The following is a 14,489-nucleotide window of genomic DNA, read 5'->3' on the forward strand; positions in this document are numbered from 1 at the left end:
AGGCTCTCGGAAGCCGCCGAACCAACGCCATGGCGAGCCACCTCGTTGAGCTGCACCATGCGTTCATGGAGATCGTTCGCCGGAGCGCGGGCGATGGCATTTTGGATTGCCACTAAATCATGATGAGGAATTGGCATGCGCACTACTCCGCGCCTTCCGCCTGAAGAAACCAACGCTTCGGAACGAACCTAGTCATCAACACCACCCCAGCGCTCTTGTGCTTTCTCCACTCTCTGCGCGGATGCCCTTGTCTTTGGTTGCTTTTCGGATGTCATGAGCAACATCGTATTGGAGAGTCGCGTCCATTTGGGGTGTCGCAGTCACAATCGCAGTCGCCTCCGATCACGGCCCACAGCATCGGGTCCACGCAATGCTTGAGAGACAACGAGAACTCATCGCCGTCGGCATCTTGTTTCTGATCCTAACATGGCTGACCGTCAGTCTGCGAGTCTATACTCGAGCCATCCTACTGAAAAGATGGGGTCATGAGTAAGTCGAACTCGACGATGTCCTCACATTTTTGCATGCGCACCATATTGTCAGGTGTACTGACTATTCTGGCAGCGATACGGCCATGGCCGTTACTCTGGTTGGATCTCCCCAAACCTATTATCGGTATTTTTGAGACTTACCTTTGACTTAGGGCCTATTCACCCTCTCCGTTGTCCTACAGATTCTCTCAGTCGTGCACGGCGTCGGCCGCCATCCGTCGGACCTCAGCGAAACCGAGAGGAGGACTGCACTTTTCGTAAGGCCCACTGACCTGAGCCTTTAGCGTTCTAACACCTCCATAGTACGTCTACCTGTACGAGATTCTTTATGTGCTCGTTGGGGTCAATCTCAAGATCGCACTCGGTATCTTCTATCTCCGCATAGCAGTCGAGCGGTGGCACATCTTGGTCATCAAGTTCATCGTGTTTGGTACTGTAATCTTTGGCGTTGTCTGCCTTTTTCTCGTCGTTTTCCAGTGCATTCCAGGTAGGAGCTCAACTACATTCCAAATATCCGCGGCATCATCGAGCTTCATTACTGATTGTGCGCAGTGTCTACATTTTGGATAATTCATCCTGCCAACGATCAGTGCATCCCTATAGCACCCCAAAGCGGCCTCACTTTTACTCTGAACGCCATGAACGCATGTACGGACTGGATACTTGGCACACTCCCGTTCTTCATGGTTAGGAACCTGAATCTGAGCTTTTCCACCCAGATGCTTGTGGCTGGCATTCTTGCATTTGCAGCAGTGTACGCGAGCCTCCCCCCAACTTTCAATCACCCTCGGCTCACAGTGTTCTAGAGGAAGCACAGGCACAATTGTAAGGATGAAATATGTTAAGAATCTTACCAATGGACCTGAGTTCCTGTGTAAGTTAATTCCACGACATTCTCAACTCAGAGCACTCATTCTCGACTCAGACGTAATCATCGACGTTTCAATTTGGTCAACAGTCGAACCGGGAATCGGGATCACAGCCGCAAGCATTGCAACCCTGCGCCCTCTTCTCCAGACTCTTTTGTGGCGACTCGGCTTCGCACCGCCACCATCGTATACCGCGACACGACGAATCCATTCACGCGAAGGGAGATTTAATATCCAGCACGAGTTTGGCTGGTTTCGGTCTACGCACCGGGTTCGTGATCTTGCACATATCGATAGTTCTGCATCTACAGCTACGGTTGCGAGTCCTCCCAATCCGAAAAAGAAGAGGTGGTTCTCCAGCAGCAAGTCGAGAACAAATGATTTCGAGCAAGATTTAGCAGACGATAGATTGCAGCTGCCGGCACCATGCGTATAGCTCCTTGCACGACTGGTGGTGGATAGAAATGAAATGCAGCGCTCTGCAAAACGACAGCACCCGGTTCAGGGCGCTAGAGAACGCGTGAAATATGCTAGGCCTAACCTAGTGATGGCCCATCACTTGGTAGGGAGCACTCTTTCCCTTCCGCGAAAGAAGACTCACAAGTTCTGCTCAATCTGTCAACCCGCGTTTTACCCTGCCTCTTTCCGTTCTAACTGAAGCTCTTGTGCAGGTCTAATATCCCTTTCATCATCCATGTGCGGACCCATTAGTGTTTCGAAACGCATGGTCCTGTTTCGGACAGATGACCGCAAGCGCCCTTTGAGCCGAGCTCACATGACGTCCTGAGAACCTAGGAACATTGGATACCGCGGAATAATACTATCAATACCCACAATCATCATGCACCAATTTTTCGCTCTTTGCGTATCTATGGTAGGTTACGCCTCTGGTATCGCTTCCGGGATTGGACTTCGACAACGTACAGGGGTTGTCGTCCGATCCGAAACGCGGTGTGAAGCCAGTGTCCCGCAAAACGGAACAAATCACGGACGCCATGCGGCTCTACACAAGCTTTTCCACCCGGTCCACCTAGCCCACCCCGCAGTCTGATGTGTTAGCAACGGGGATTGTCGAACTGGACACCCGTTTAGCCACCTCGTCCACCGTAGGTCCGACTCTAAACAGATCACCAGACGAACGCCGCGTGCACATAAACCGGGGTTACCGGGTCTTAATCCTATCGGTTATTCCTGGATGTTGCGCGCTTCCCGGTCGGCTCCTATATGCACCCCAGAATCGGTTCGCTTGCCCCCACAATAATATATTTCAGACCCCTGCGCATTGCGGGTCGTGAGGCTGCGAATAGATTGCGCACAACGGATGAAAGGACTCGACCATGGCTAAGCCTCTACTCACCTAGCAAAGCGCACACAACCCCCCACCGGTGGAATTGACATTGTTTCAGCCTGCGTGCCTTTTGCCTAAAGACGGGAGGCAAACATTCGGAAACTTGACTCGACGTGCTGCTTATATACCCCGTAGAGCACGCTCGAAGCCGCTTCCATCACGACATAGCAGAACAACAGCAGTTTTGACAACGACCTGACATCATCACAACATCGTCATCATGAAGTTCACCATCGCTGCCCTTTCCCTCGCTGCCGTCGCGGCCGCCAACCCTGTGGAACCACGCCAATCCTGCCCGAAAGTCTACGTCTTCGGCGCACGTGAGACAACCGCCCCTGCTGGCTACGGCACTGCTGGTGGCCTCGTCAACCAAGTGGTTTCTGCATACCCAGGAACTGGCTCTGAGGCGATTGTTTACCCAGCCTGCGGTGGCCAGTCCTCCTGCGGCGGCGCTAGCTATGACAGCTCTGCTTCGCAAGGCACCGCAGCAGTCGTCAAGGCCGTAACAGCCTACAACCAGAAGTGCCCCAGCACGCAGATTGTGCTTATCGGGTACTCCCAGGTACGTGCCCTCACACTGGTCAAATCAACAAGAACCCGCATGCTGACCCACAACCCCACAGGGCGGACAAATCATGGACAACGCCCTCTGCGGTGGCGCCGGCTCCACGCTCAGCGGTAACGCCCTGAATGCCGTCAAAGCCGCCATCTTCATGGGCGACCCCCACAACCGTGCCGGTCTCCCATACAACGTCGGCACGTGCACTGCGCAGGGTTTCGCCGCCCGTCCCCAGGGCTTCCAGTGCTCGCCCGCCAGCACGAGCATCATCAAGAGCTACTGCGACTCCACCGACCCGTACTGCTGCAATGGAAACGACGCCAACTCGCACCAGCAGTACGTCAACAAGTACGGCTCGCAGGCGCTCGCTTTCATCAAGAGCAAGATCTCATAGATGCGCTCAGCTGAAGGAGTGCGATAGGAGAGCTGGAGAAAAATTACGCTTCGGGATGTATATACGTTGCAATGAACGAGTTTGGATGATCATAATCATTATCTGCTGCGCCCGTGATATGTGTGAAGTGGCGACGTTACGGAGCAAACGCACAGAAAGACGTATTATAACAAATTTCAATGCATGCATGACGAACGAGGCTGAAAACCCGGCGAAGTTCGCAGTAGGAAAGAAATGCTTAAAGACTCTTCTTCTACCAGTAAACACTCAGCCTCCCACCCACATCGAAGATCGAGGTATCAAACACTCTTTGTTCCGACGCCTTCTGATCTTTCCATGCCTTCGTCTTTCTCACCTCGTCGATCGCCTTCCCGAACACATTGGCACCCCACTGCGCGTGGCCTACCTCTGTAGCCTCAGCAGCACTAAACCCTATCCCAAGATCGGAATCCGCTGGGTCGGCGAAAACTAACTCTCGTGTACCGAGTTTCTTCAGCTGCCGCAGTAGATCCCGACTCTCGGCGTCGTCCGAGAGGAACTTGTGCATATTCGCGGTCTTAGCGATCCGACTCACACCTGGTGCTTGTCAGCAGCCTGGTCACTTTGCGTGGATAGGGTGACGTACGACGGCGCCACGACTTTTCATCAAACCCTTTGATATTTTCACCCAGAGTCATGAGAACTTCGACGTCATGTTCTTCCAGAATCCTCTGACGTGCTTTCTACCAGTCCAGATTAGTATTCCGGTGAGAAACCAGCGTGTCTGCATGCCTACCTTGTCACCGAATACTCGCGCTTTTTCCGCTAAGATGTATTGTGCGGCACTTTCGTAGTCTTCGGTTTTGATGGTGAAGTGAGAGGTGTACCAGGGCGAGAGAAAGCCGTGTTCTTCAGAAGGTTCGTGGAAGTATACGCGGTCTGATTGAGAGGGGGATTTGATATGGGGAACTGCTCTGGAATTCGTAGGGTTTTTTGACTTCGTAGGGGCTTCTGACTTTGTAGAGGCTTTTGACCTAGCCACCGTTTTGCGCTTGGCTTTCGGCATATTTTCGACAACTACTGGACAACGTCGCGGCAGCACACTGGCAGCATATACTATATTGTGTAGAGGGCTGCGCCACAGTTGTGCTTACCTCTGTCGACCACTAAGCTCTTTAAGGCACTTCGGTAAACCGGGGATGGGGCTGTGCGCGCGTAGCATCACTCTACTGGTTGAATGTATCGCCTTTGTGGATTTCTGTAGGCTGCAGGGCACATATGCAAAGTCACATCTGCAAGAAGCTGCGATCAGGTGCACGGAGCTGATCAATCGGAGCTGCCTCGCAGTCCATTTTTTGCCTTCGGTGGCGATGATTTCATCTTGCGATCCATCGTCTTGTGCTTGGATCTATCCATGCCAGATGCATATGGGTGTAATATTGACCCTCGTTCTGGACAAATAAAGCCTCTGGCAGTAGTTTAACGATGCAATGTTGTTGAGGGTATGCACGCGTTTCCGCCACGGCGCATTTGTCGCACTTTACATGTCCACTAGTCAATACAATGTGCACCTCGATCTTGCCCTGTAAAATGCCCCAACCGGACATGCTGCATTGCGTCTTATCGTTTTTCCTACAGTTAGTAAGCTCTCATATTCCAGAAAACTACTTGTACGACACGTACAATTTACAACGGTCACAGAAGTGAACGCCGCGTTCGATGAGGCGATTGAGTGTCCCAACAGAGAGACGGTATCGCTCAGCGCTGATTTACGGTATTGGAATTCACAAAGTTTCGGATGCGGATAAACGCGGCTTCGAAGTCATTGGTATTGCAATATTGGTGTAGGAAGCTACCTGCGTCTCCCTCCACCAATGCCCCAAGCAGTGTGGACCCTGAAATGACTAGGTAACCCGGCAAGGAACCCAGGGTCCGGAAGCGGCTCACGACTTACTAAGCTCTGCAAGAATCCCTTGCCTGCATCATCTATCATTGTTATTTTCTTGTATGTCCTTGTTTGCTCGATCAACATTGGCTGAGCAGTACCGCAAAACAGTGGGCCTTGATGCGGGGCACACTCCCGAGGTCGGAAGGCGGGCTTGGGCCATACAACTGCCGCACAGCAATATAGACGCAGAACTCACGCGCCAAATTCCCTACATTTATATTTATCCCCAAGATACCCTCGAATGTTCCATTCAGACTATCTTGAAATCCGACCATGACTTGCGCCGCTATAGACTCTCGTGTGTTCCGTAACCTCTTCGGAACAGAAGAAATACGCAACGTCTTCAGCGACGAAGCCTATGTACGATACTTGATCGACACTGAAGCTGCACTTGCTCGAGCAGAGTCAAAAGTCGGTGTCATCCCCGAGGATGTAGGTGAAGCGCTAACGGAGGCTTTGGCTGGGGTGAAAATTGAGTATGTGCTCCCCCTCTTATTCATATATCTAACACTCACATATATGTCAAGCTTTGAAAGAATATCGCGTGAAACCGACATTGTTGGATATCCTGTTCTGCCTCTCATCAATCAGCTCGTCGAGCAAGTACCGGCAGATATCGCAAAGTACATCCACTGGGGTGCCACAACACAAGATATCATGGATTGCGCATCTGTCTTACAGATAAAGCAGGGTCTTAAGATAGTAAAGCGCCAACTGCATCAACTGATTGATTGTCTTCGTGGGTTGTCAGAGCGATATCGTGACACGTAAGTTTCCAAGCAAGCTTCAGCCCGAAACCCCACAAAGCTCTCTCCTAGTCATTTCCCCCCTCATATTGACATTAATTTCTGCAAAACTTTTTATATGTCTGACATCCATAGACCAATGGCAGGACGAACGCATCTCCAGCACGCCCTCCCTTGTACTTTTGGGTACAAATGCGCTGTTTACCTATCCGGTCTTCTACGACACGCAGAACGCATCGAAGAAATCGAGCGAAGATGTCTTCTCGTGCAGTTCGGGGGTGCGGCCGGAACCCTTGCATCGCTCGGAAACGACAGAACGGGGCTCCACGTACGGGCCCAACTCGCACATGAGCTGGACTTGAAAAACCCTTCCATTACCTGGCATACAGCGCGTGACACAATCGCTGAGATCCTGAATTTTCTGGCTCTCATCGGCGGTTCGCTCGGCAAGATCGCATACGACATCATGATTATGTGTTCCAACGAGTTCAGCGAAGTCGCAGAGCCGTTTGTCCCACACAGAGGCGCTTCTTCCACGATGCCGCAGAAACGGAACCCTATAAGCAGTGAGGTTGTTCTTGCTGCGAGCAAGCTGCTTCGGGCGAACGCGAGTCTAGGCCTCGATGCCATGGTCGTGGACTTCGAGCGGGCCACGGGGCCTTGGCACCTGGAGTGGGTGGCTATTCCCGAGGCATTCGTGTTGTGTGTTGGGGCATTGCACCAAACCAACTTCGCTATGGGAGGGCTTGTAGTCAACACGGATAACATGGATACGCTTTTGTGTTCGACGAAAGGGTTGATCGTTGGTGAAGCAGTTATGATGGGTCTGGCGCCTTCCATTGGGAGACAGCCCGCGCATGACGTTGTGTATGCGGCGTGCAAGACTGCGATCGAAAATGGCAGACCGTTGCTTGATGTGCTAGCGGAGAACGAAGAGATCACAGCAAAGGTCTCTACAGCCCAGCTGGCGCAGTTCTGCAACCCAATCAACTATCTCGGCGCGAGCCAGCATATGGTAGATGACATTCTGAAGATAGCGGGAGGCAAAGGGAAGTTCGCTGGTACGCTTTCGCCAACGGAGGAGCGTGCTGGCTAGCACATGAGGTTCAATAGCATTCTGGTGTGAATGAAAACAGACTTGCACACTGTTCTCAGGTTGACCCGATACCACAATTATGAACGAAAAGATACATTCCTGGTCTGCGGGCCTGATATAATACAAGTCTCTTTAATTGGCCTTTGAATCTGCCATGTTTGAAGAACTTCAACATTAATTCAGAGCTACGGCTTTTGAAGCCGTGCCGAAGAGCTCCACTTTCGTCTTCCACACTGCACTTTCCTTACGATTTCTTGCATCGAATGGAACAACTTCGTGTAGCTTTATAATAAGAGCTGCGAGCTTCGGTTTCATCTGAGAAGGATCCAGTGTAGAAAATCAACGAAATTGTAAGGCTTAACTGTGCAAATGATCTTCCTTCGCCCTTGGTAGCCTGTCACATAGTTTCAGAGGAACTCGCCTTTCAGCTTCCGCAAGGATCTCAGCTGAAGGGCACAGCCCAAACTATGGCCACCTTGTCAACATAGTTTAACCCATAGAGACCACACATGAGCGGTAGTAGGTGCAAATATAGCTTCCGCCGGACGGCGTTGTTTCGCTCGTCAGAGAAGGATTCAGGTGCTGATTGATCGAACGATTCATAGCCTTCGTCCGCAATCTCACCTTCGAGGCCTGGGTGGAACTTCTGTACAGCTGATGACCTGCAGGGAGCTCGTTCGATACTCTCTGGAGACATGGGAAGCAGGTCAGATGCGTAGACTGTCGAACGATTGTAATTGCGTGTTTGAACAACGCGTGCACCTAGGACAGGACCACTCTGGGAGGACTCGACTGCTCTTATCTTGCGTTCGTGACCTAATACTTGACAGGCCAGCCCTGTGACCATCCTACTCATTAGCTGTGATCCTCCGGATAGATTACGGCGGAGAAAGATAATACAACTTCCTCGGTCTATACGCCCGGTCTGTAGTTCGGGTATGATGGTGTATTTCTGCCCACCGTTCAAGAAGGTCTGGCACTAAAGACTTTTCTGGAGGAAATCAGGCCTTAAAGGACATCGCGGCCCCCATATCTACGGCTGCAGATGTGATAGGCTAGATCTGGGACCCGCGCTATAAATAAGAATTGTGACTATAAAGATGGTAGTATGTACCGCTTTGTTTACCGTGGCTCGAGACGTACTGGGCTAAGCACTGGATCAACCCAGTATCCTTTCATGATATTCCTTACATCTTACACCAGCCGTATAGTCGTTCCCTCCGTAGGAGCAGCTGTTAAGAAAGTCTTCCCCGTCCAGAACGCAGGCACATCTGCAACGCCTATGCGTCGATATCTCGCTGGGGTGCCTTTCTCGCATAGCTGGACCAACAAACAGATTAACTGGCCACTTGCCTTTTTATGCGCCGGGATGCAAAAGGTGTTCCCATCCCGCTGTATCATCTCGAAGTCATCATGCGGACTGTCCAAGTACAAGTTCGACACGATAGGCTTCCCGTCATGTCCCGGCACTTTCCAGTTATACCGCACCGTCCTCTCAATACCGTCATCTATGATGACCTCGTTTGGCGGCCCAAGCACCTTCTCGATCTCCACCTTGATCAAAGAACACCGGATGTCGATATAGCAGTCCGACGCTATAGCGCCAAACTTGAAGTCCTTGTTAAGGGCAGGTCGCACGTGGATCTTCTGAACAGACAGCTGCAGGTCATCTTCTCGCACTGTCTCCGCGCACCGGATACCCTGCGGTGCATCCACCGCTGCCCACGAAAAGGTAGGGGCGCGCCAACTACCGGGGTCCTGGGGGTCGGGGCGCTGCTGGGGATATTTGAAGCGCTCATCCTCGTACTTTGGTTCGACGTACCACAGTAGTTGGCTGGCAAGGTACTTCTCCCACATGCCCGCCACGTATATCAACCTGTCACCCATGCGCTTGGATGTGAGCTCCGCGATACCAGCGAGAGCGATGAGCTTGTCGTTGGACTTCGTTAGGCTGGTCCGCGAGTACCGCTCCACTATGCTCTTCCAGTCTTCATGCGCTGCATATACGTTCTCTGTGCGTCCGATAGCGAGCGTTTTGGGCCCGTATTCGCCTGGTATGAGGGCCTTCAACCGCGTCCGCTCACCGACAGTGCCGGCGCGAAGCTCCATATTGGAGACACCATAGGGATGGCTTTCAGCTGCATCGATGTGCGGACATTCCCACGCGATCTGGTCTTTGCAAAAATGCAAGACCCTAGGGGCTAGCAGTCTCTCTTGGAGAACCCATGCGCGGCGGTTCACCGGCGCATCGTCGACCTGCCGGTCCCAGAAAGATGCGTCCTGGATCTTGCATCGGCGGATGAGTGGCTCGAGGCCGAGATGGTGTTTAGGTATTCGCTCGTCTAGCGGTCGGGGAATACCCTCGGTGTTCAAATTGATCTCATCCTCCCATAGGTGATGTGGGTCCCGGCTGAAGTGCATACCGTGTGTGCTGTCGGAGGCGGCAGTCGCTGATATGTTGCAGTACGAGTTTCTGTAGACGCTGTACATCTGCACCGATTCGCGATTCCAATCGTCCTTGTCGTCTTGGATGATGCAGAGAGAGTCTATCCATATGTAACGGATCGAGGGACTGAGACGGCGAGCGAAGTGGATTGCTTGACGGAATGTTGAGGGGAGCGCGCTGAACGAGATACCTTCCTTGAATTCTTCCAGATTTTCCTTGGTTAGCTTGGTGAATTTTGCTTTCCCCCAGCAATGACTCAATGTCACATAGTGTCCGCGCGGTCGTTCGTCGTCCTCGATTCTAACCCCTGGAACACGGAGCTTTGATAATGATGGTCTGTCATGTGTGGGCGTTGCCAAGCCATTGATCTGGCTGCTAGTGTCTCCTTCTATCGGCGACATGATATTCGACAACGTATTTCTTCGCGAGTCCCGACCTTTGCCGTGCTTTGTGGTTTGAAAAGGACGAATTCGGCATCCAGCTGTGATCACTAAGCGGACCTTCTCTTCCTTCGACTTCTCCTTCTTTGGCTGGTGTTTACTTCTTGATAAGAAATCAAAAGGCTTTTCATGGTCGTCATAAGCAGGTAGTTCCAGCAACCTTGATGGATAGAAGCGCACGCGATCATCGAAGGTCTCATTAGGGCACTCAGGGTGGTCTGGGCCGAGACATCTATTCAGCCAAAACCGCGCTAGTTGTAGGACCTCTTCAGAACTAGTGCTGTCGGTCAGAGGCGTGTATATCTCCGAGTCTGGCTCATTTTCTGAACTTATGGTAAGAGAGCACCCTGGTCGTAAACGGCTTGGCACTCACTGGATTTTTCAAGAAGAAATGTAGCCAATCTCTTGGAATCGGAATCGACAAGCCGAAAGTCCAAGCGATACAAGTCATTATCCTGTCCTCCCTGCACTTCGGATAGGAAAGCTCGCACAAATTGTATTTGGCGCTCAGAATCAGATTGTCCGCGATGGTGAAGCTCAAGCAGCCGATCCACATCGGAGGGCGTTCGCAAGTTCTTTTGCAGCACTTTCGCGAGTTTTGCGCCTTGATATTTTTCTGTCAGTTCGTCCCAGATGATACGACAGATGCAGCAGCTCATCGCAGCCGAGCGCTCGAGGCTATACAACGTCGAATGATGATTGAAATGGATGTCGAACGTTCCGCGCCATTGACGTCCAGTCTGCCCTCGCAGCATACAATAGCAGGTCGTGCAAATCATGGTATGGTAGATGGCAAGGCTGAGGTTGTGCGGATCGCATCTGAAGACGCGTAGTTTGGCCCCCGGAGGAGGTGCATGCGCATGCTTATCAATCGATTGGAGTTGCTGGGGACAACCATTTGCCTGTCTCGACTAGCCACGATCCTGCATGACCCCATGGACAACGCGAAAATTTCGAATCAAGTATTGGTCACCGACTATAGGCCGATACAGCCACCGACGTTCTACGTGTGTTCAACCTGAAGCACGCAGCCACCAATAAACCTGTACAACTCGGTGGCTCCGGCCAGGCTGAAGATCGCGTTGCCTCTTACAGCCTAGTCGACATAACTTTACTACCTTAGCTGCGCCCCGCTCTGACTGTACATACCCAGAGGTTGCGACTGATCGGGGGCTGAACGGACCTCAAGCCTCTACCTCTCATACACTTTACGGCCCACCCAATTCGTGACCAGGTGCGAGAATTTGGCTGCTGATAAGCTGCGACGAAGTACGAACATCTGGCCTCTCATGGACGACACGACAGCAGGCGCAACACCGCTGAGTGACTCTGGTGTGCAGACTTTCTTCCTCCCAGGCTGGGACACCGCAATTCCGGTGAACCACGATTCCGGCATTACCCAGGCTCAAATCCTAAATTTCAAGGGCTTCGACACCTGGCAAAAGACTCTCAAATCTTCTTTGAAGCGCCAGAAGTTTAGCGACCACGAATTCAACGCGGACCCCTACGAGCTCAAAGCCATCGAAATCCAGTCTTACGACCTCGTCGGCTCTTCAAACTACAAACGCCCCCTCTTCATCAAGCTCAAAGCTAGAGTCGAAAACGCCAGAGGCGAGGATATTCCAGCGGTGGTATTTCTTCGTGGTGGTAGTGTCGCCGTGCTCATTATTGTCCGGCCTACGGATTCTCTCGACGAGCGCTATGTCATCATGACCGAGCAGGCGCGTATCCCCGCCGGCAGCCTGAGCTTCATGGAAATCCCGGCGGGCATGATCGACCCCAAGGACGACAGCTTCGGCGGTACAGCCGCGCGCGAGCTCGAAGAGGAAGTCGGACTCAAACTCAAAGAGGAGGACCTGATCAACATGACGGAGCTCGCGCTCAAGGGCCACGAGACGGAGGAGCCGCTGCAGAACGCAATGTACCCGAGCCCCGGGGGCTGCGATGAGTTCATCAGTATCTATCTGTGGGAGCGGGAGATGGATCGCATGCAGATTGATGGGCTGAGGGGGAAGTTGGGCGGCGAGAGGAGCGAGAGGGAGCATATTCGAATTCGTCTGCTGAATTATGAGAAGTTGCTGCAGGTGGGGGCCAGGGATGGGAAGACGCTTGCGGCGTGGAGTCTGTATGAGTATCTGAAGAGGACGAGACAGATAAAGTAGAGGTGAACAGAATGTTGGTTGATGTTGAAAGAGAGGGGACAAGGAGTAGCGAATACGAGATGCTGCGAGTCATTCAGGTGCAATATCTCAATGCAAGTCGAGTATGACGCAACTTCTCGATAATCCCGAGATTGTTTAGCGGAGATATTGGAGGCAGTGATGCAATGGTAAATAAGTACATGGTATGACTAAAGCAACGCTGACATAATGCATGGTTCTTGTACGAGTCGCTTCCTACATCCCCTTCTTTCTTTGCTGCTGTTAAGTAGCTTACCTAAAGAATGCTACTAACAATTCCTTCGATCCCTGAATTGTACAATGCGCGCTTGTTTGCTTCAAATCCGCTATTCGCATAGAATTTAAGCTCAGGTCAATGGCTGTTAATTTCCATCTTGCCTTTGAGGGCTCTTGTGGCGAATTTCACTGCTGGCCGGAAATGTAGGCAATGCGTGCAGGCGTAACCCAAACTACCCTTGCAGATAGACTCGAGGTGGGGAAGCTCTTCATGGTTTGGTGCGATGATCGGAGGAAGGAGGCGAAGAAAGCACCCGTTGGCCCTGCGCAGATGAACTCATCTTCGAAGGTGAGGTAGGAGGCAATTTCTTGATGCAGTTCGACTAGAATTCTGGAGAAGGGTGGCGCGGTTCGCGTAGGTGACGGCGGTAGTGGAATCGGATTCACCATTCATCGATTGTGTGACGATGGATGCAATGGCTTGATGCATATGTGATACAACGTTCGAAGGAGGACTTTTCAGTGCTGGAAAGACGGGAACGTGAGAACGCAAGCAATCATGTAAAGCACTCGAGCGAATTGTCTACCCCGCCTTGGTGCCATGGTGGTGCTATCTACACTTGTGTGGCATAGCCACTGACCAGTTCTCAGTAAGTCAACTTCTGAATTCGTCATCATACCGTCGTCTCTTCTCTTTCACGCCGTCCTCCTCGAGACCAGTGAAGTAAGGTCATTTCGCCCAAGAGTATCTATTAATAAGGTCGTTCTCGGAGGTGGGTGGAATCAGGCACGGAGTGCACACTGCACCGTGTGAAAGGCTCGGGATGACGTGCACCTCCGATGCGCTACCGGCCGGTAGCGAGCAGTAGTTCCGAACGGCAGGCGCGTTGAACACCGCACACACTCTACACGACGTCAACGTGCTTGGAATACAGCGTCGAAAACCAACAACACTACTAAACAGTATTAAAAAGCCTCCCTGCTTATCGACGGCCCAAAACGAGGAGGTCGGTCATCGAGGCGCACTTCACAATGCCGGAATCCTCGCAGCCATCTATGGCGAACGTCGCTACTGCCTGTGCCATTATCGGACTCGTCACGGGCTACTTGCTCGGCCAAGCCAAGTCACTGGGTCTATTCGGCGGCAGCCCTATCTCTGCACCGGCAGAACGCAAGCAGAAAGCTTTGGAGTTGGACGAGTCTAGCGACGAGGATGATGACAATGCACCGAGCGAGTTCCCCGGCCACAACGAAGAGTGCAAACTCGTGCTGATTGTGCGGACTGATCTTGGAATGACCAAAGGTACGCTCTCTTTGTCTCCCCGTACTGCCCCGCGCGGTCGCTGACAGTATGCGTAGGCAAAATCGGCGCCCAGTGCGGGCACGCGACGCTCGCGTGCTATAAGCAGTTCCTTCGGCGGTCACCCAACTCGGCGGTTCTGAAGCGGTGGGAGCGCAGCGGGCAGATGAAGGTGGCGCTACAGGTCAAGAGCGAGGAGGAGCTCGAGGTTTTGCAGGCGCAGGCGCTGAGCTTGGGAGTCGTTGCACAAATCATATACGATGCAGGGCGGACGCAGATTGCGAGCGGGAGCGCAACGGTGCTGGGCATCGGACCGGCGCCGAAGGGCGTCATCGACCAGGTGACGGGAAATCTGAAGCTGCTATGAGGCAGGTCGTAGACGGCATCCATCGGTACCGCAACGCCACTCACGCAGCGCGCGAAGCAAACATCACGGGATTGCGCAAAAGATGTAGGCAACTGGGTTTTTCCCAAGCA

At 52.4% G+C, this 14,489-nt stretch overlaps 8 protein-coding genes across 8 annotated transcripts; 5 read left to right on the plus strand and 3 right to left on the minus strand.

The window, feature by feature from the left end:
- Positions 1–370: 370 nt before the first annotated feature.
- CC84DRAFT_1092781 (uncharacterized protein) lies at positions 371–1,796 on the plus strand (the record flags this gene model as incomplete). Its single annotated transcript, XM_018174484.1, has 7 exons — positions 371–489; positions 565–589; positions 644–748; positions 795–978; positions 1,044–1,245; positions 1,298–1,365; positions 1,417–1,796. 7 exons carry the CDS (start codon positions 371–373, stop codon positions 1,794–1,796), a joined length of 1,083 nt encoding a protein of 360 aa, XP_018035698.1.
- Positions 1,797–2,928: 1,132 nt separating this feature from the next.
- CC84DRAFT_1188090 (acetylxylan esterase precursor) lies at positions 2,929–3,661 on the plus strand (the record flags this gene model as incomplete). The annotated part of the gene is made up of 2 exons (XM_018180969.1): positions 2,929–3,270; positions 3,332–3,661. 2 exons carry the CDS (start codon positions 2,929–2,931, stop codon positions 3,659–3,661), a joined length of 672 nt encoding a protein of 223 aa, XP_018035699.1.
- A 110-nt stretch (positions 3,662–3,771) lies between these two features.
- Positions 3,772–4,726, minus strand: CC84DRAFT_1206758 (uncharacterized protein). Its single transcript, XM_018182052.1, has 3 exons — positions 4,437–4,726; positions 4,287–4,383; positions 3,772–4,237 (listed from the first exon to the last, which is right to left on the minus strand). Exons 1-3 carry the CDS (start codon positions 4,704–4,706, stop codon positions 3,915–3,917), a joined length of 690 nt encoding a protein of 229 aa, XP_018035700.1. The 5' UTR covers positions 4,707–4,726; the 3' UTR covers positions 3,772–3,914.
- A 661-nt stretch (positions 4,727–5,387) lies between these two features.
- On the plus strand, positions 5,388–7,572 carry CC84DRAFT_1165616 (adenylosuccinate lyase). Its single transcript, XM_018178760.1, has 3 exons — positions 5,388–6,064; positions 6,116–6,355; positions 6,470–7,572. Exons 1-3 carry the CDS (start codon positions 5,862–5,864, stop codon positions 7,428–7,430), a joined length of 1,404 nt encoding a protein of 467 aa, XP_018035701.1. The 5' UTR covers positions 5,388–5,861; the 3' UTR covers positions 7,431–7,572.
- Positions 7,573–7,724: 152 nt separating this feature from the next.
- On the minus strand, positions 7,725–8,181 carry CC84DRAFT_1165617 (uncharacterized protein). Its single transcript, XM_018178761.1, has one exon. The coding sequence runs from the start codon at positions 8,125–8,127 to the stop codon at positions 7,873–7,875; it is 255 nt and encodes an 84-aa protein (XP_018035702.1). The 5' UTR covers positions 8,128–8,181; the 3' UTR covers positions 7,725–7,872.
- A 1,070-nt stretch (positions 8,182–9,251) lies between these two features.
- On the minus strand, positions 9,252–10,277 carry CC84DRAFT_1093499 (HET-domain-containing protein; the record flags this gene model as incomplete). Its single annotated transcript, XM_018174515.1, has 2 exons — positions 9,252–9,509; positions 9,549–10,277. Coding segments are annotated over 2 exons (987 nt in total), but the record flags the coding sequence as incomplete, so codon positions are not given.
- Positions 10,278–11,266: 989 nt separating this feature from the next.
- On the plus strand, positions 11,267–12,692 carry CC84DRAFT_1165618 (NUDIX family hydrolase). Its single transcript, XM_018178762.1, has one exon. It carries the CDS (start codon positions 11,606–11,608, stop codon positions 12,476–12,478), a length of 873 nt encoding a protein of 290 aa, XP_018035704.1. The 5' UTR covers positions 11,267–11,605; the 3' UTR covers positions 12,479–12,692.
- A 1,052-nt stretch (positions 12,693–13,744) lies between these two features.
- On the plus strand, positions 13,745–14,379 carry CC84DRAFT_1188093 (PTH2-domain-containing protein; the record flags this gene model as incomplete). The annotated part of the gene is made up of 2 exons (XM_018180970.1): positions 13,745–14,015; positions 14,072–14,379. The coding sequence occupies 2 exons, from the start codon at positions 13,745–13,747 to the stop codon at positions 14,377–14,379; spliced, it is 579 nt and encodes a 192-aa protein (XP_018035705.1).
- Positions 14,380–14,489: the final 110 nt, after the last annotated feature.

The sequence above is a fragment of the Paraphaeosphaeria sporulosa genome, assembly GCF_001642045.1.
Source record: "Paraphaeosphaeria sporulosa strain AP3s5-JAC2a unplaced genomic scaffold CC84scaffold_6, whole genome shotgun sequence".
NCBI classification, from domain to species: Eukaryota; Fungi; Ascomycota; class Dothideomycetes; order Pleosporales; family Didymosphaeriaceae; genus Paraphaeosphaeria; species Paraphaeosphaeria sporulosa.